The 20,362-nt window shown below is 40.4% G+C and overlaps 1 protein-coding gene across 1 annotated transcript in view; it reads left to right on the plus strand.

Annotated features, from left to right (window-relative positions):
- The window catches only part of igf2bp1 (insulin-like growth factor 2 mRNA binding protein 1), a 47,658-nt gene that overhangs the window by 18,349 nt on the left and 8,947 nt on the right, over positions 1 to 20,362 (plus strand). The window contains exons 3-4 of the mRNA XM_085270243.1: positions 16,383 to 16,431; positions 18,082 to 18,133. Coding sequence (XP_085126369.1) covers positions 16,383 to 16,431; positions 18,082 to 18,133 — 101 coding nt within the window. The remainder of the gene's footprint in view (positions 1 to 16,382; positions 16,432 to 18,081; positions 18,134 to 20,362) is intronic.

Here is a 20,362-nt window from a genome sequence, read left to right on the forward strand (position 1 = left end):
CTTAAAGTAGAACTGGACCATCACCGGCCGCAGGCTCTTCACCTTTTCAAAGACAAAGCAGTCATTTAGATAAAATATTAGATATTGTTTACCTGTAAATGCACAAAGAGAATTTAGAAATTTAATTATTGTCTGGGGTCTGGAGTGTGGGGCCTCCCTGCTGCTGCGGAGTCGAGGCGGTCTGCTTCTCCCCACCCCAGGGAAAAGGGTAATACCCCCTGGGTCTGGGTGCAGTTTCCCCCTCCGGGGGCAAGGGTACCTAGACCCGGTTCTTAGAGTACGCTTGGGGAGTGTGATCGTGTGTACAGTGTCTCTCTATGTCTGTCTCCACGTTGGTTGAGTGTGGAGTAATTGCATATGAGAGCATGAGGGTGGGAATGGATGTCTGTATCTGTGTGTGCCTGTATGTCTGTGTCTATATGTCAGGTTGGGTATCAGACGCCACCTCTCTGGGGACATCTTTTAACATCTTGGTCTCTTGTGTTCTGGGGGCCTCTGGATGTCTGGAGTTTTGATCTCCTCCATACCTGCTTCATGCCCTGGAGGACGGGGCTGTGGCTCCCCCACACCCTCTAGCAGATCATTACATGAAGGAACCTTTTAAATACAAGCGCGCTCATGCTCACAGGTGTACACACAGGTGCTCACACAGATAAGAAAAAAATAAAAGAGAGGAAAAAAAAGAAATGTAATTATTGTCAAGAGTGAACAAGCACTGATAGTGTAATCTACAGCTGTGGCCAAACGTTTAGAGAATGAGAAGTGTTGTTTGTTTATTTACAAAGTTTGCTGTTTCAGTGATAGTTGTATATCATATCACTTCAGAGGTGATCCAGTAATGCTGCACTAATGAATTAGACTAACTATTCACTTTAGCTAAAGTTATTAAGTTAGCTAAAGAGTTGGGATGCTGTGTAAGACATAAATAAAGCTAAAATACAAAGGTTTGGGCAGTCGATCATATTTGTTTGTCAAAGCTGAATTCAGGGCAAACTAGGCTAAATTGGCGTCTTTAGCTAACAGCTACAAGAAGCATAAAAGTTACCGTACGGCTATCATTTGTTAACGTGACGCTTGTTCTTATAATGGATTGGATTTATATAGCACTTTTCAAGGCACCCAAAGTGCTTTACAATGCCACTATTCATTCACTCTCACATTCACACACTGGTGGAGGCAGCTACAGTAATACATGTACATGTAATACATTTATTACCAACCTGAGAGTTTATCCGCTGGTCATTCGACATGACGAATGACTTCTGAAGTCTTAATTCAGCTCAAGATGCTGTAGATTCCCGTCAGTAACACTTTCGGTCCGCTAGTAAAACGTAGTTCTATTAATCTGCGCTCATTACTCTTGAACCGGAACCGGGTGTAAGTCCCAAAAAACTGAATTGTAGAACTGAAACTGAATGGTGTGAAGTGAATCTGAGATTATTCGAGAGCTAAACTTTTAAAGGATAAAATACAGTTTCAAAGCAAATAAATTCATTTTCAGAATATAAAATTCAATTTAATGTTGATCATTTTCAAACCAATAAATTGAATTTCAAATTAGGCTAATTCATATTCAGTTTTTAAAAGCATTTATTCAAGTTACAATTCAGATTCAATCCGAGCCATTAAAATTCAAATTTAACTTTTTCAAATTCAGTTTCTGATGGCACAGATTTCTGCCCATAGTTCTTCTTCTCCACTGTCACTAAGTGTTTGCTTGTCAGGGGCCATGCAATTTGACTAATTCCTGGAATGTTGTAAGATGTTAAAACGTTTCACTCTTTCTGCTTCTTCACTTGATTAATTTCTGTGTGAAATTGAGCATAATTTGCAAAAGTTGTTGAAATGCTCTCTTCGGATGAATGTTCGTGCCACATAAATGCGTTGCAGGCAACTCTTTTGCCTTTGATCAGCAAAATGCGTTGACGGGCTGCTCGGTCTATATTTAGACTCAGAACAATGGTTTTTAAATTTCAGTGTTTTGTTTTGTTTTTTTTAAGGTTTTTTTTTTTTTTTTTTTTTTTTTTTTGCCTTTTAGCCTTTATTGGATAGAGACAGTGTGGATAGACAGGAAAACAGAGAGGGGGAGGGAAGATGTGCAGCAAAGGGGTGGGTGGGACTCGAACCTGGGCCTACTCTGTCTATCAATGCGACATATGTTACCCACTGAGCTAAACTAGCAACCTTTTAATGTGACTCACTGACTGTGTCCAACATGGCTTCACTATGTCTGTCTGTCTGCGACTTGAGTTTCCACTGCTGAGAATCTGCACGAGTGCTGGGTTCATCGCATTCAGAGTGAAAGGAATAAAGAGCAGGCAAAAGCAAAAGCCATTGTCTTGGGAGAAGGATTGTTTTTTTTGTTTTGTTTTGTTTTTATTTTTGTGTGTGTAAATCGTGATTCTGTGTCGAGGTTTACGACCTATAAATTTATCCTAGGTATCCACCAATCAGCATCAGTGCAGAAATTCTGTATCAGCAACTTTTTTGTTGACTAATATCAGCAAATGGGATGACACTAACCAATCTTTTGGCCAATAATGTGCATAAATAAATGGTTAAAGACATGATGAAGAGCTGAAAACCTTTTGTGCTTGACACACTGTTACTATGACATTTGTCCCTGCCACAAACAGGAATAAATGACTGCAAAAGGAATAAAATATCACTATCACAGTTATCATAACGATAACAAAATAACGCTGAAAACCGATAAAAACCCTGAAAACCATACATTTCACACCTGAGCCTCAACTCTCGCGGCCCAGTGCCGGTCCGAGGCCCGGGGGTTGGGGACCACTGGGCTTAGGAACTCGGAGAAGCCAACATTTGGTCAAATCCACTAGTGTTTTCTGCAGTATTGCTCCAAACTGCAGCAGCAACTCGTGGCTGACAGTCAGGGGAAGAGGGATTTAGTAGTAGTAGTAGTCCAGGCTTCATTGTCCAAAGGATGACTGTGGGGATTTGTGATCATCTCGCTTTTGATGTGTCAACACTGTGATTTATCGAATCATCCTGTGGCTTGATCCCTGCTGTGGACACATAAATCTGGGTGAACTCTTAACCCTGAGGGTTTCTGGACATCACTTTGTGGGAACTTGAGTATAAATGTTAGTTCAGTTTTAAATGCATTGCCTCTGAATGAACGTTAAATGAACTGAAATACATAAAGCTTTTTCCTGAGCCACATTATAGATTTTGATTGCTTTCTGTCAACTTTGCTCTTCTTTCTCCTTTCAATCTGCCGTTCTCAGAGTTAAAATAGAAGCTATGCCTGCTGGTCACATGTCTGACAGACAGGCATGCGGTGTGGCCGCGCACATGCATATGCACACTCGCACACACATGAGCTGCAGAGGGAAGAAGAAGGACTGATAGAGAAAGAAAGAGGAAACCCCTCCCCCAGCAATAAAAGTGTGCTATGCCTCTCTCCCTCCTCCCTTCACTGAAGTGGGTGTGTGCAAGTCTGGGGGTGTGCCATATCACATCCACTGCACTAGCTCACGTGGTGCTGAGGCATGTGTGTATGTGGAAGGAGGTGCCACGGTTGTATGCTGTGATGTTGGGTGAGAACCTTCGAGAAGATACTGTGAGAGTTTGAGGGGTCTGCACAGGTCAGAGTCGCTGCACAGTGTCGTCTGTTATTCTGAAACTAAATCAAGCAGGCTTCAGTTCTTCTGTCAGGGTGATGGAGAGTTGCCATGTTCATGGGCACTACGAGAGCGTATTTATTGGCTCTGCATTTCAGCAGCATGTGATGGTAAAGCTTAGGGAGTCTCAGGCGAGGTGTATGAGAGATGATCTTCATTGTGTTGGTAATGAGTTAGCAGGGAAACGGCTGGCAGACTCAGACTAAGTGATGTGACGACAGCCACTGCCAGGCTCCTGCCATAAACTTTACAGTGTTATGATGATGAATGTTTACCATCTTCATGTCTTTGTTCTTGACTGGACTGGCTTTCATTTTAAGACGAGAAAAAACGTTTGTTTGTTTTTTTCCTCTTAAAATTATTTTTAAATGAAAGAAATCTGTGATAATGTTATAGAAGATGTGTATGCATTTTCTAATTTGTGTTAGTTATTTCATTAGTATTTTCCTGCATATTTATTCATTTTAAAATTGTTTTAAAAATCTCACATGTTGCTTTTCTTATTTTATTTTATTTTTGAGTACACTGCCTAATTAATGCAGCTGGGTTTTGTTACATTTGCAGCATGAATTTGTATTTTTACAAATCCTTTTCATTCACTTAAATCTGATGTAGCTGTTTGCTACCAGATAAGGTTTGTATGAAATACAACATGAAGACAAGTGGTTTAAATAAAGTTGGAATGAAAGCTCCCCTCATGTTTCACAATAATATTTTAAAAAGTGTTTCATAGTGACGATTAGGTGTCACTCTGCAAAACATTGTGTGTGCAGCAATTTTTCCTTTTTCCCACCGTGCTCGCTGAAGCTCTGTTTACACTTTACTGTTTTACACCTGGATTTATGAAGCATGACTTAGTTTGTACACGAGAAACTTAATTACACATCTGAGCCTGGATAATATTTGCACACAAAGGGAGAGGTTATTTAGTTAAAACTGGGTGAAGAGTTTCTCTTTTATTTTCATATTAAACTTTACTTGGCTTAAAAATTGTGATAAAACAAAAATTCAAAACAAAATATCATTAAAAACAGTTATTATAATGTTGTTATGTGTTATTATTATTTGTTATAATAATAATAATAATGATTATTATTATTTTTATTAAAACAACAAGGGAGTTAAATTGAAAGCTTTGGTAATATCTAAATATTTAAATTCAGTACATGTAAAGTGTTGTTAATTATCTGTCACGTTTAAAAAATAAAGTTGAGTCTAAGGACTGAGCTTTGATGTTGTGGGAAAACAGTTTGAAAGATTTGTTTGCACTCTGAACTCTTACTGCTGTCATGTTTGTCAGACACAATCTGCTGAGCACCACAGTCACGTCTGGGTGAGCCGTGCTGCATGCAAATGTTAACAGTGTGGGGACGCAAAACCAGGGATTTTATTCCTGTGAAAGTATGATAACGATGTGTTTTGTCATTACTATGTTTATTGCAGTACAGTTTGCAGTTGTAATATATTTATGTTGATATTCTTGATTAGTTTTCTCCTTTTTTCTCCCTGAACTGCTCATTGCAGTGACCACAGACCTAAAATTCTCATCTCAATATGAACTCAACTCCACGTTGTCAGTGTTTTGCTGGCTATGCTATAGAAACTTGTTTCACTGAGGTCTGAACAGCAGTGAGGAGCTCGATGACTCACTCGGCCCTCTGCTGTTCAAAGCTGGAAACTCAAGGAAGGAAATCCAAGGCGGTGAGACAGGAGAAGTGTGTAGTTCGTGTTAGTGTATATAATATATATATGTATATAACATACACAATTTTTTTTTTTTAATTAAAAAAAAAATTGTCTGTGTGTGTGTGTGGGCGGTGAGCAGACGGGCCCCTTTTCTTGCTGCTTTTCTATAGGCTACTCTTGGCCCCACCCTGTTCCTCACAGATTCAAAACAAAGCAGAGGCTGACATCACTCTCTCTCTCTCACTCGCTGTCTCTCTCTCAAGACAAAGCAGGAACTCCCCTCCCTTCTTACTCCTTCTCCCCCATTTTGTTTTTGAAGCGGGGAGAGGCAGAAGCTGGGCCCTCGTCCACTTTCTGTTTGCTGTCCACGAAATAAATCCTTACAAAAATGCAAAACTTGGTAACTTGTTGTTTCTGTCTCTAAAATATTAACATAAGAAGAGTCCGTTTTCTGGACATATGATGGCTGTGTTGCCTTTAAGGAATGAATATGTGGAGTGTTTGTGTTTTATGTGTTTGAAGTCTTCCAGTTCTGGACCAGAATTATTGTCCTGACAAATATTCTTTAATGAACAGTAAGAAAAAGCTCTGTGTTCTTACCCAGACACAGCTGCACAAATGACTCGATAAAAGTCTGTGGAGAGAGTAAAATCTGGAAGCTTGTTGAAGTTCCTAAATGCGCAGACGCACTCTCGTTTCATTATTTTATGACAGAAGATTAATGCTGTTGAAAAAAAACTGAATCCCGAAGCTCTCGCTCAACAGTGCTTTACCTTCACAGCTGAAACCAGTGTAACAAATCAAACAATCATGTGTCGCTTTCACTCGTTTTTTCTGCACAATGTTTGACTGTATGTTTAGACAGTATAGAAAGCTGCAATGTTAAAAATCAGCTGATGGCTTTTTTCTTTAGTTCCCTGCTGACTGTGACAGGATGAATGGGCTGGACTCTGTATTTTTGTTGAGAGACATGTTATGAAGAAAGAATCTGTCTGTTTATAAAATACTAAGACCTACTCTTCTAAAAGATTATAACACAATTTTTCCTCAAAGTATTAATTTTTTTCCCTTCATATTCATGCGTCCCATTTTCAGCTTTCCCTGAAATTCCACCTTAAATATTGCTCAATTATTATTATTATTATTATTATTTTTAAATCATAAACATTTGACAAGTTAAAATAAATATGTGAAGAGCAAAGTGAATCCTTAAATTCTAATATTCGATTTTGGTATTTGTTATCTCTGGTTCACAGAAGTGTGCCCTAGTTTTAGACCTTTTATTTTTTTCCTTTAAAATAATGTAAACTTGGCTTTCTTTGTAACATCATCAGCTCATGTTGTTTATTTTGTAGAGGTGAGGGGATCCAACATGAACAAAAAAACCGTACTTAAAACCAGTTTGTGAGTTGACATTAAAACTGTTTGTTTGCTGTTTGCAGGTGAAAAATAGGCAGGCCTTCACTCTCATTTTGTTCTCTTGTCTGCAGGGAATCTTAATTATTCCTTTTTCCTTCTGACTGTTTTGCAACACATTTGTTATAAAACGTAAAGAAACTGGAAACAGTAAAAATATTTGCCTGTTACTTTTTTTCAAGAAATAAAGCTACCAAAAATCAGAAAAATGTAGTAATTGGATTTAGATGGTAACATTCTTCTTGATTCTTTAACCAAGATTTTTGTTGGAGTTAAATGTCTTTAATTGGTCCAAGAACTATTGTTCAAATCTTTCAATATTTTCCCGACCGTCTCCTGTCATTAAAATACATGTTATGAGCAACAGCCTGCCGTTATCAGGTTAACATGGCGGTTCACTCATATATCACAACTACAGTCACCTCAAGGCGCTTTATATTGTAAAGACCCTACAGTAACAGAGAAAACTCGCCATGTTACAGTAATTTAATATTGTCATATTATTGAGTTGTTCCTCGTGTTCAAATTAAACCCGAGAACGTGGCTCTACGTGACATTAATCTGTTTTCAGCCGCATCACAACTTTGTCGGTTGAGCTACGAAAAAATAAAAAAATGTAGAGATGCGGTCATACAGCGGCTCGTTCTTTTAAGTGTTAAACTCGAAGCGTTCATTCGGGACCTTAAAAAAACCCTCTACAACTTTTACTCAGGTTGGAGTTTAATCGTTGCTGTCGGCTGCAAAAAGCAAACAGAAGCCGACACTTTTTGTTTCTCCAATCCTCGCGGCCACACAAACCCGAACAACAACCCCCAAACGTGTCCGCTATATCAGCCGCGAGCACTCGTGGCACACATTCTATAGAAGGCTGTTAGCCCCCTCCTCCCTCGCGCCGCTGGAGTAACTTCAGAGTAGTTTTTAAGCACTTTGTGAATGGACATGCGCGTTCCCCACTACACAGGCTGCGCGTGGAGGGGAAGCAGAGCGTTCGCGCGCGCTCACAGTGAATCCCTATGTTCAGGTGATTAAGACGAGATCGGTGTCTGCACGCACTCCCGGCCTGCATATTAGTTCCCGTAAATATTTCGTGGCGGACTTATCTCCGACAGTATGCGGAGACTGAGAGTAAGGCACCTCGCGGAGGGATGTGTTAAAGGGGTGAACCGTACTCACACCACAGCCGTGTTTTAAATATTACTCAACTGTACAGCTTATAACAGGACTGAATCAACTGTTATGGTGGTAGCTGAGAGATAAAACAGACGTATGAAGAAGCCCACAACCCAACACATCGCCTGCATGATCCCATGTTCATGTAATGGCGTATGTGGGCTCCTCGCCCTCCTCCTCTCATGTGCTGTATGTGCTCTCCGCTGTCATGTGACTGCACATTCATTGTAGTAAATGGGCGTTGCCTGGTCAACATGGCCGATGACTGGTTCTCACATGTATGTAGTCTATAGTATTATTTGTGTGTGGGGGGGGGAATACAAGGAAGGAATATGCTTTTCTATTGAAGCCGCAAACCTGGCTTTCTAACACCTGTGTTTATGCTGGATACCATTTCAGGGCGGACCGTAAAGCTCTCTAACTCGACAACAACGCCAACGTGTGTTTTGTCTCCACGTCGCGGGTTATCCGTGGAGACTTTATTACAATCAGCAGGAATGGCGCACAGACATGTGACCTTACAATCTGAACATGAGGAGCACCTCCGTCTCCGGCCTCGTCTCCCGTTTATCAATAGGTGACCGCTTTCTGATAAACTGTGCAACAGTGTAACACGCGAGGTTACTCCCTGATCCCGCCTGTATCACTGCGCAGACTGCATTTCCTACTATAGGTTAACGCCACTGCTTGGCTGTGGGGCCGCAGTTCCTCCGCCTGGTACAATGGTTATATGACACGGCTATAGGAACACAAAATGGCGAGAAGAGGAGGAGGGGCGGAGGCGCAGAGGGGAGAGCTGGTGGAGGTGCTGAAACGCCAACAGCTCATGTGATTATTATTAATAATATAATTTTAAATACAAAACCAAGGTTTAGACGAATGTTAAACGCAGGGATTATTTTAAGCGTAACGGGCTAACTCGTTTTCACAGAGGCTGAATCACACCTATATAAACGGCACACGTTGAATATTAAATAATTTAAAAAGTCTGATTTGGTAAGTTTGTCCACGGTAACAATGTCACAGGCCTAACCCTGAGATGGAAGCTGTGCCTATAGACCTCAAATACAAACGGCCCACCTAAACAGCGAGGCGCAATTCAACTTCTCAAAATGGAGACCCTCGCCTCTCCAAAATGGAGACCTACCGCACGAGCAGCGGGCGGGGTCAGAGTGGCGAACAGAGCCTGAACTTTGACCCGTAGCCTACTGCTACACCCTCCCCCCTTTTTAACCTAAAGGAATTCCCAAACGGAGGCCTCTCTCGCCAACACGTTAAATTCAAAGTTCTCACAGGCAGTGAATCAGTTGTTTTTCAGTTTTCTCTCTTTTATTCTGTTCTTGTCTCATGAGTATGTGAAAAGTGTAAAAGGGAATAAAGAAATAAAAGTAAGAAATAAATGTTTTGGGGTTTTTTTGGTTAAAGGTTATTTTCAGTTTTCAGCAAAGTTTTTGCATATTAATTAACCAAAGTTAATAACTCTGTTATTATAAGTCGGGGATATTTACGAGTAACACACACATATTGTGCACCTTCGCATGTAGCTGTTGCACCGTCGGCTTCCTCCACAAAGCTCGCGCTGGACTTAGATTTAAGTTGTGGAACTGGGTGTTGATGGACCAATGAGAGTGCTGTCGGTGAGGGAAACAGCTTTTCCCCTATAAATCCAGGCAAATCCAGAAATGGTGACAGTTATGTTCTCAGACCTGGACAGTTCTCCAGGTCTGTGTTTAATTTTGCACAATATTGTTTGTTTTTTATTTATTAGAAAAAAATGCTGACTTGGTATTTTAGAGAAGAGAAGTTCACAGATGTAACAGACTGGATTCAGCTTCCAAATATGCTGAAGATGGGGAGTGGTACTCATCGTGGGTTTGCTTACTTATTTGGAAAACAAAATCAGTAACTAACTTATTGTTTACACACCGTTAAATTGCCAGACATCATGAACCCATTGAGAGCATGCGGTTTTCTGCCTTCTGTAATTCCACGTGGATTTACTCTTTAGGAGATGTTCCCTTCTTTTCTTTTACAGTTCTTTTCCACACCTGTGCATTAACACATATTTCCAGCTGGTAGGTGACGATCCTTTCCACTGACTGATATGCTTCACTTGTCTCTTCTATCTAGCACGGACAGGCTACGGCTTTATTCTCCTTACATTGCACCACCCCCCACCCACCCGTTCTTTTCCTCCCTCTCCCCTATTCCCACCACCTCTTGCTCAGTTTCCTCCTTCCTCCTCAGGTTTGTACTGTCTATTTAAAGCTTTCATGCATCTAAAGTTACTTCTACTGAAACTGTCACTCCGGCCTGCAGCCCTGGGGAAAACTCCAGGGCATGGAGGAAGGAGGAAACATACAGAGATGTAGAAAGGAGTGGGAATACGTATGGAAGAAAAGGATGAGACACACCTGGGCCTGGTTTTCCACACCCACAGTGAGGCAAACGAGATTTACCGGAGAGCAGATTTTCATTCTACTGGCTTTGGCATATCGCTCGAAAAGTTCTGGAAAAATATGAAGGCTCTTCAAAAGGAAGCACCACTTGTTTGCTTAATAAAGACTGAAAATAGCCCACTGTGACTGTTTTCTCATTGCAGTCTGTGAGGTTATTGTGTTTAAGTGAATTTATGATGAACCAGATTTTTAAATTCAAAGGCCGATCCACCTTTTCTTTATCTCACCTGACCATCGATGGTCATTCCGCGTCTATTTAACCTGCCAGCTCAGCGCTTTGAGGAGCACTGTCTTTGAAGGGTAACCGGGCAGAGAAAGGATGGTCTCCATCTAACTGATGGATGTACAGGTGGGACTGGACGATGGGTCTTTGGCCGGTGACAACGTTGGTGGGCAGATTGGGCCATGGTGTTTGGTCGCCATCATCCTCTCACTCCTCACTGTTAGCGATAAAATATTCATCCACGATTTTAAGCCGGCCAGATAGCTCTTATAAAATATTAACCCCCTGCACTTCTGTGCCCTTGTGCCAGCAACCAGCTTTGCTTCTTGCTAGGGGATATTTGAGTGTTGTAAGGGTTTTGTAATGGAAGCAGGTAATGACTTCTCTCTACACAATGGTCTCAAATTGTGTTCATGGGCTTTGCCAATCAGTGGTTACACACCTAGCCAAAAAATAAATTCAGTCACATATTAAAGAGATTTATTTTGTACAATAAGGCTACAGCTAGTTAGCTTAATTACAGCATATCTCTGTCTGGAAAAAGAGTCGCGCTTGTTTAGACCCACAAAAAAATAAATGTTCAGTTCTGTGAAAGTTAGCCACCGCGGTCGCTAATAATGAAAGGTACAAACAAAGCAGTGAGTGTCGTTATTGGCTAAATAAAGTGCAAAGATGTTCCAGTTTGTATAATTTAGCTGTTTTTATTTTAAACCATAATAATTTTCCAGGTTTTCGTTTCTGACTATTTCTCACATTCATTTCCTTTAACACTTTTGAAATTGTAAGATTTTTGATTATCATTTTAAGTTAGACTTGAAATTAAATACATGAATGCATGAGTTTTAAGGTTTCAATTTTTAAAAATGTGAATTAAAATGGCGAATAGAAAGATTCAGAAGCATTTCTTTTAGGGGAACTTTTGGCACTTGCGATCTCCATTTGGAAATTCCCAAAAAGAAAAAGTGGAATTGTTGGCTGCTGTTAAACCTAAAAATGTATGTTGTGTTAGTGCTAGAGAAGAGAACTGTGGCTGTTTGATGTCTCATCCAGATGACAGACATTTAAAGTTGTTTGTGAGCTGCAATTGAAAAGTGTTTAGGAAATTTCTTGTGGTGAAGTCAAACTTGTGGCCTGTGTGGCCACAGGTGTTAATGCAGTCACCTTTCTCACTCATTATGTGTTAACAGACCTCTCTGCTGGAGGTTTCTTCTTTTAACAGGTTTCTTCCTGTTAAAAGGGAGTTTTTCCTTCCCACTGTTGCCAAAGTGCGACAGTGGGACAAAGGGGCTCATAGCTTGCTAGAAGCTTCTTTAAGCCATACTCGCGTCTTTTGATTTGTTTATTGAGCCTGTTCGGCTCATTTGTGGTTTAGTGGTTTAGTAGAGTGATTGTAGGTGAGGTCACTCTGCAGAAAGCAGTTAATGCTCAATAATAAAAATGCAGATAAAAGACTTTGAGATGTATTGATGAGCACTTGTAGAGTAATTGGCACCATTTGTATGCATTTAGTTTTCCTATTACTGGGAGTATTTGTTTGACTGAGGTCAGTCCAGCTGCATCATCTTAATATTTATTGGACTCATTCTAAGGTTTGTTATCTGCAGACTTTAACCAAACTTTGTTTGATTTGATTTGACAAGAAACCATTCTGAACCCACATGCTGAAAATCTTCTGTCTTTGACCATGTATCCTTTCTTTTTACACTTAAGACTCTCCAAATATGTCTCATTAATATAAATGCTTATTCAGTAAGTAAAAATAGTAGCATTTGTCATCTGGGTTTTATTTGCTCTGCTGGAAGAGTTGGCAGTGAAACCTGTCAAACATGTTTTTGTGTCACTGAAAAGTCCCACTGGGAGCAGTAAAACACTGTTGAAACACATGCATGCACACATCACAGCCCTGACTGTGGGTGACTTTACACTTTGTGGCTTTGAATGCTGCCATGTTAGATTGTGTGTGTTATTACATGTATGTGCGTTTTGTGCTACTCGACTGCTGGGGACAGTTTTCATTGATTTTCAGCTCTGAGCCTCTTTCTTTCATAAATGAAATGAAAGGAAACACTGCTGCTTGCAGTGCCATTACACACAGCGTCTCTAAAGTTCATTAAGCATAACTAAAACCACTTGGATGATTTCTGATGTTAACAGGAAATGCTTTGCCTTATTCATAGAGGGTAAAACAGTCAAAGTTATTCGTGGTTAACTCATGGTCTACAGTGCTGGGTGAACACTGTCCTTTGACTTCTAACAGCAAGATAAATCTAACGCTAAAATTAAAAGTAAAATAAAAAAAACCAAACCTGTATATTCTGAAATGGAAATTTTGAAATACCCATTTCCAAATTTGTCGATTAAACTATAACTATGAATGAATGTTTCATTGTGGCACAAGCGTCTCCCTAAGCAAAACAAACTAAAAGTAGACTGAATTATTACAAAAATGCATTTTTGTTTAAGTAACGTTTGCCTCTTAAAACATTTTCATGTGTCTCATGAAGTATGAGTGTAATGCTAGAAATACTACATGTATACGTCAGAGACTAAAAATGTGGTTTTAGAGATGTGAAATGTTGGCGAGGTCCTAGTTCGAAGAGGGAGAAGGCCCAGTCTCCTCTGCTGTCGTCTGCTTCTTGGTACCAGAAGTATCTGATCAACTGACTGTAACGATCTATTAGCAGGACGCCAGTTAAGAGTTCAGAAAGGTAAGAAGGTCCCAATCTAGTTAGTGAGTAAAGCAGTAGTAAAGATACTTTTGTGACGACTAGTTTGCCCTTTGTAGCCTTGTAACCAGCAGCATACTTCTCACATCATCAGTGAAGCTCTGAACAGGCGTTGGAACTATTTTGTGTATAGCTGCCTTGATGGTGGACACGATGACATTTGGGGGACATAGAAGGATCCAAGAACGGGATTGTTATTGAGTTCCTGTTGTACTTTTTTGCTGTGAAAGTGTAGGACGTCACGTTTACACCCACAGACCTGCCTCACTGTGGTATTGGAGGCTAATCTGAAGAGCTCTGACCCTCGGCCTTTGACCCCCCCCCCCCTCTAGAGCAAAGACCTTTTCCTCTCTCCTCTCCTCCACCACCTCCTTGAGGACCTCACTTTTCATTTTTTTTTTGGCTTCTTTCCTTTCTTCTTGTCTTTCTCTTTGCTCCATTGTCCTGCTGGGGACTGGAGCAGAGCTTGGATTTAATGCCTTCACAGCTGAGGGAACCTCATCACCTTCAGGTTTTATATTCAACCTTGGGCATTTTCAAGCTGCATTGACAATGGGTTTCCATCTTTGCGCATCAACGCGGACTCGGGGCGGGGGGGGCGGGACGTCTCAAAGCAGATTTCTTTCTTGTTTCGTTAATTTATGTTTATTTTAAGCTGTGCAGTTTGACACTTAAATTAGTCTTGTGCACTTAAAATTGCCTTTACTTTGTTTTTTTTATGCATATATCTGTAGCTAACAACAGTCTAGTTCAGCATTATTGTTTTCACTACTTTGCCTAATGACAAAACATATATTATAAAAATAACATCTTAATTTTGTGAAGCAGCTGAACAGATATGTCAAAGGCAGGCAAACCCACATGTAAGTAAAAAAGGTGATACTTAAAACTGAAAAGATATAACAGATGAGCGATGTAGCACATAAGTAAATGTGACGCATTTTGTTGTGCTGTCCATCCGCCCACCCATCCATCTTCTTTTCCCGCCCATTCTTAACTTGTTGCCATGGTTTCAGCCAATGGTGTAGGCTGTTGGTTGGCAGGTGGTGACGCCAGAGGTCAAACAGGTTCAGTGGCCGTGGCCTGATGGGGGGTTGGGATATATTTGTCTGTGGGGGTGATGGGTTGGAATGACAACGGGAAGGATAATGAGGGGCTAATGTGTTGATAAAGTTGAACTTTGGTGTAGTCGGTGGTGTTTAAACATGTAACATTTGGACAGGTCTGTCCAAAAAAAAAGTATTTATTTGGGCTGGAGATGGTGACGTAGCTGATAGCCAAGCGCTCATCGAGGATCAAAAGGGTTTTTTCTTTCTTTTTTGGTGAGGTGGGGGAATGGAGTATGGATGGAGGATGTCAGGTATTCTATATGTACAAAAGGCTATTCATCTGTGCTCCAGCCTCCTGGGGGGTTAGGCTGGCGTTTAGTATGGGGGTTGGCCGTTTAAAGCTATTGATGCTCAGTTGGGTGGGGTGCATGGTTCTTAAAGACGGTAAAGATAGAAGAATGATTGGCTAAAGGTTTTTGAGTTACTTAGCCAAATAAAATAACCATTCTAACATTAAAAGATGCCACTAGCATGATTCTTTAATATAAACGGCTTCATTAAAAGTGAAAGATGTAGCAGATAGAGTAGTCTTGAGTAAGGATGAAAATGAGGAACCATCACAGAGGGGGAAGGTTCATGCCTGTGGAAATCTATCCACTGGTGAACTGGTTAAAGAAGAGATGTGGGCAGGAAAACCAGATCTGTTCACACATTTTTAAAAAAGCTGATACAAATGGGTTTATTCGAGGGGAAAATGTGTCGGACTATGGTTCTCTCATTGTGTGTGGGTGGTGTGGCTACTCTTCAGGTCGAGGTGATATAGGACAGATCTATATGAGAAATGCAGAGAATTTCCCAACTGGCTACCTCAAGTCTGACATGTTCAGATAGAGACGATTTAAAAAGCTTTGTTTTGAAAATAGCATGTAGGTGAGTTTGGCAGAGTCAATATTGAGTCATTGATGAAAAACTAAACCGTTGCAGAATGGAATTTCAAACCTTCACTGTAATTAGTATTTCAGTTAAATTGCCATGTTTATTAGCTGCAAACTTGCTTTAATCACATAATTAGTTTTACCAATGCTGTCTCCTTCTGGTTTAATTTTCCACTGTTGTAAAATATGGTTGGCAGTAGTTTCAAAATACTTGGTTTGTCTTATTGTGAAGCTCCATCCACTGACGTGTGGATGAGACATTGATGCAGACTTGGAATCATTTTGGCTGGTCTGTTATTCCTGGGAAGGTTCACCACTGTTCCAAGTTGTCTCTACTTGTGGATAGTAGCTGTCATCATAGTTCGCTGGAGTCCCACAGCCTTAGAAATGGCTTTGTTTCTCCGCTGTTCTTGGGTTCATTTAAGAGCTGCGTGTGTGTGTGTGTGTGTGTGTGTGTGTGTGTGTGTGTGTGTGTGTGTGTGCATTTTACCCCACTTTGGGTGCCACAAATGTCGTGAACTGAACACTGTCGGTCAGTCTGTACACACCTCCATCCATTTTCTTAACCACTCAGCTGGTTTAGGCTCATTTTTGCAATAGGGTCCATGCCCTCTGTCGCAGGGCAGGAGGCAGGGTACACCCTGGACAGGTCGCCAGTCTGTTGTAGGTCACCACAGTGTTGTAGAGAAACCTAACTGTTCGCTGCTAGAACAGCAAATGTGCATCTTTAGATCTGTAGCTCACAGGGCTTGTTTCTAAGTGATATAAACGTCTTCATCTGAACTAATAATAGCAAAGAAGGTTGGTGCACTGTTTCGGTTTAGTGTTGGACCAAAGGCTATCTTGCTTTCATCACCTGTTTGTCACTCAGGACACGTTCTGGCTTCATTCAGCAGCTGCTTCTTCCTGTCACTCTCTTGTATCTCTGAGTCTCTCTCACACACACACACACACACACACACACACACACACACACACACAAGCATTATTTCATTCTCTTGAAACTTTTAAAAGCTTCTTTCTGTTTGCAAAGCGTTAATATTTCCTTAAATCTTCTTCTCTCCACAGAACCAGGAAACTCCAGATCAGAAACATTCCACCTCACCTGCAGTGGGAGGTTAGTTCCCATTTCCTTTATTTTTTTTAAGGTTATAACGTACAAATTTTATGGCTGACACTTCAGATGGCCACATCACATTACAAATACGTTGCTTGCTTATGTGTAAACTGTAAAAGGGAAACAGTGTGTGCAAAATGGCCACTACTTTCTCTCCCATCCAAGATGGGTTTTCCAGGTCTGTCTGGCAAAAAAAAAAAAAAATTGAAACAGGAGTCGTAGGTTCGAGTCCCGACTGGGGCATCTGTATGAAGTAAGATTCCTAGGCTAGACTAACCCCATGCTAACCAAGCCTACCTCAGACATGCCCGGATTAACAATGTCTGTGTCAGGTGACCCTGATGAGAAGTGGGCTACTGGAGCAAGAAGGCATCGGTGGGAAAGAGACAAAAATAGGGCACTGTTGGAATGCTACATCAATAGGATGAGCTAGGCAAGTGGCTCCTGGAGAGCCCAGGAAGAACATCTAAGATCTCTGTGCAGAAGAGCGCAGTCGTAGGAACAGCTAAGATACTGTGCCGAACCCTCAGGCTCCCAGACCTCTGGTAGAGACTTGAAGCATATATATGTGTGTATATAATGCAAACAGAAATGGAATGGAAAGAAGAGTGCAGAAGGCACTTTTAGGGCAAAACTACAGACTTTTCTTCCCCTGTTAGGCTTTAAATCTGTTGATTCATCAAACATGACTGACTACAGAAGAATGGAAAGTGGAAGGATCACTGTTCCCTACATTTGGTGTGTAGCTCTGTGCACTTTCATTGTTTTTGTGAGGGCGTGGCACACCCGTCTGCCTCTTCTGGCAAGCGAGCGCCTGTGGGAGTGGCTCCATGTGTGCATGTGCGTATGTGTGCGTGAATACGAGCCAGACTTCTGCCTTTGTCCACGTGAGGGCAACGTCTCAATGCAAAGTTGACTGAAACGTGCTTGAATCAACCTTAATAAACATCCAGAATTTACAGGCGCGCATGATTTAACCTTAGAATCACAGTTTTTGGGGTCAGGCATTTACGACATCATCATCTATGTATGAATGTAAAATAATGAAAGTTCATTAAGTATGTTGGGTTTAATAGTTTTCTGTTACATTTAAGTTGAAAAATTTCAAAGGGGAAAAAAAACAATTCAGCTTTATCCTGGTAAATTTAGAGCTTTAAGTTTGTGTAAATATGTGAACGTCTGTCTTTGGGGTGGAGTTGGGGAATCATGATGACTCGTTTCCTTTAAAATCTCCTCAGTTATTACTGGTGTGATCTCAGGTTATATTTACATGTTTAACATTTGTAGCTGATTGTCCAGCAGCCTCATTTTATTTCTCTCTCAATCTTTTTCTGCTAAATTTATCTTGATTTTTCACAGAAATGAAAACAAAGTCATTTTGTTGTCAAAGAGTGACCAGCTGAGTGGTGTTATTCTTCGTTTATTGCGTCTTTTGCTCCTGAGCTTGCAGACCTGTCAACAAACACATAAATGATGAAATATCTTATTTAAGTGAATGCCTGTCTTATATTACTCTACACATATGTTTGTGAAATAATCATTTGTGCTAACAAAAAGATGTTTTGAATTGAATGACATTGTCTAGGATTTCCTTAAAATGGTTTTGTGCTGGGATTTTATAGTGTTCCCTTCTCTCCGTCTCTCCATCAGGTGCTGGATGGACTCTTGGGCCAGTGTGGAACCGTAGAAAACTGTGAACAAGGTGAGATCTCAATAAACTTGAAGCACATTTTATTTTAGTACTTGTTACTTATGTTTTTTATCTCCCACATGTGTCATTAAATAAAAATATCTGGCAGTTAAACTTCTCCTTTTGCGCTATTGTTGGACAGCATAATGCTTTGCTGACACCTAGTGGCAGCACATTGGTAACTGCAGCTCAGCTGAGCAAGTTTGTGGTGAAAAGTGAACCACCAAAAACCTTTTGGCAAAGAGGTTTCTGCAGCGTATTTGCAGGTTTGATTTGGCACAGTTCTTTGACCTGGTGTTAAATCAGAGTTTAGACTTTACAGTCGCTCCTAATCTCAACCAATGATGTAAGGTGACTGTGTTCAACACTGCACCGTGGATTCACAAGATACTTTCGCTTGGCCCTCATCTTAAACCCACTGGTTCAGTTCCATTTATTTTATATTTTCACCATAAATTATTCAAATGAATAATTACTATTATCTTTTAAAGATTTTTACTAGAGCTCAGGGCGTTCCTATCAATGATCCAATGCTCAAAAGATATTTGATTAATTCAGATTGTCACGTTTTACATGATAGCGTTCAGTGTTGTGGCGTGAAAACCAGTGATTTGATCAAAGTGGTAGGTTATTGTTAATGATCTCTTGATTATTGTAATTAATCAAGTCTTTGCTTCAATTGTTTAAAAAGTGGGCAAAGAGAAAAGCTTCTTTTTTTTAATGATGATGATGTAGAAATCCAGTTAACACTTTCCACACAGATTAAACCCCTGCATCATCACTTTTTGAATTCTCAAGCACACTACCAATATATATATTATTATTATTATTATATCAGTTCTTGAACATTAGTGAGAACAAGTAGATCTAGCAGGAATGTCACTGTTGAGGTACTCCATGGGACAGAAGTAGAAAATGCTGGCAGTATCATATAACCGACTGGCTAACTGTGGATATTAATCACTGATTCAATTTGAGCCTGGACCAGACAGCATGCTATTGATCCATAAACCTTAGAGTATGTGGTGCATGGAAAAAGCACAGCAACTCTTTCTGCATTAGCTGCTGGTAACATATATTCTGATCTTCACCTACAGTACCTTATAGTTACAGCCATATTATGAAAACATTAACCTATGTGTTAGTGATGCACAGTTACACCTGTACTCACTGCAGACACTTTTTTTGGATGCTTGTTATTTCCACGATTTAAGATGAGATACTCGAGTTATTCCAAAAGTTCAGAAATGACTGCGGGTGCCAATATTCATGCTTTAGAGAGCATATCTAGGATTGAGTCATTCAGTTAGAGTACACAAAAAGGCTTCTGTCTTCTAAACCATTTTGGTGTTTAGTTGTTTTTAAAGAGAACCGTAACTCTCTGTGATGTGCTTTTTAAATGTAGTAGCAAAACACAAAGAACCTTCCTGTAGCTGTCAGATGAGCAGAGCTGGTGCATGACCGTGATGATTAAGGGGGTGGTTTTCTTTCTATGTGTTACATGAGCTAGTACATGAAGTGGATACTTTGTTCTATTCGGTTCAGTTTTATTTAATTATACAGCACCAAATCACCACAACAGTTGTCTCAAGGTGCCCTATATTGTAAGGTAGACCCTACAATAATGCATAATGAGAAAAACCCAACAATCAGATGGCCCCCTTTGAGTAAGCGCTTTGGCGACAGTAGGAAGGAAAAACTTCCTTTTAACAGGAAGAAACCTCCGGCAGAACCAGGCTCAGGGAGGGGTGGCCAGAGAGAGCCAGAGATTAATAACAAGTGTGATTCAGTGCAGAGAGGTCTATTAACATATAGTGTTAATACTAAACCTGTTGCAGCATAACTAAGGGAGGATTCAGGGTCACCTGATCCAACTATATGCTTTAGCAAAAAGGAACGTTTGAAGCAACCCGCGATATAGTGAAGGACCACTGTAAATGACTGATTCATGTGTGTTTTCACCCCTTTATGTAATGTTTTTTGTGCAATCACACTGTAAGTGGCCAAACTTACCTGTTTAAATGCAGTTAGGCTAGTGCAAAAAGTATAGTTCTGCCAATGATAAATATCCATGTTGACCTAGGAGCTTGTAATCACCCATGTCCACCAGTGATAAAGGAATAAATATGTCATTGAATACACATGAAAAAGTAGTTTTTGATGACAAAAGCACACGTGCACTCTAGAACGCTCTGAGAGACGTGCACTAATGTGTCACACACATCAGTCAGTCAGCGAGGA

The sequence above is a fragment of the Mchenga conophoros genome, linkage group LG4, assembly GCF_057382185.1.
Source record: "Mchenga conophoros isolate Kocher_MC1m ecotype Shallow Benthic linkage group LG4, M_conophoros_male_GT1.1, whole genome shotgun sequence".
Lineage (NCBI taxonomy): Eukaryota > Metazoa > Chordata > Actinopteri > Cichliformes > Cichlidae > Mchenga > Mchenga conophoros.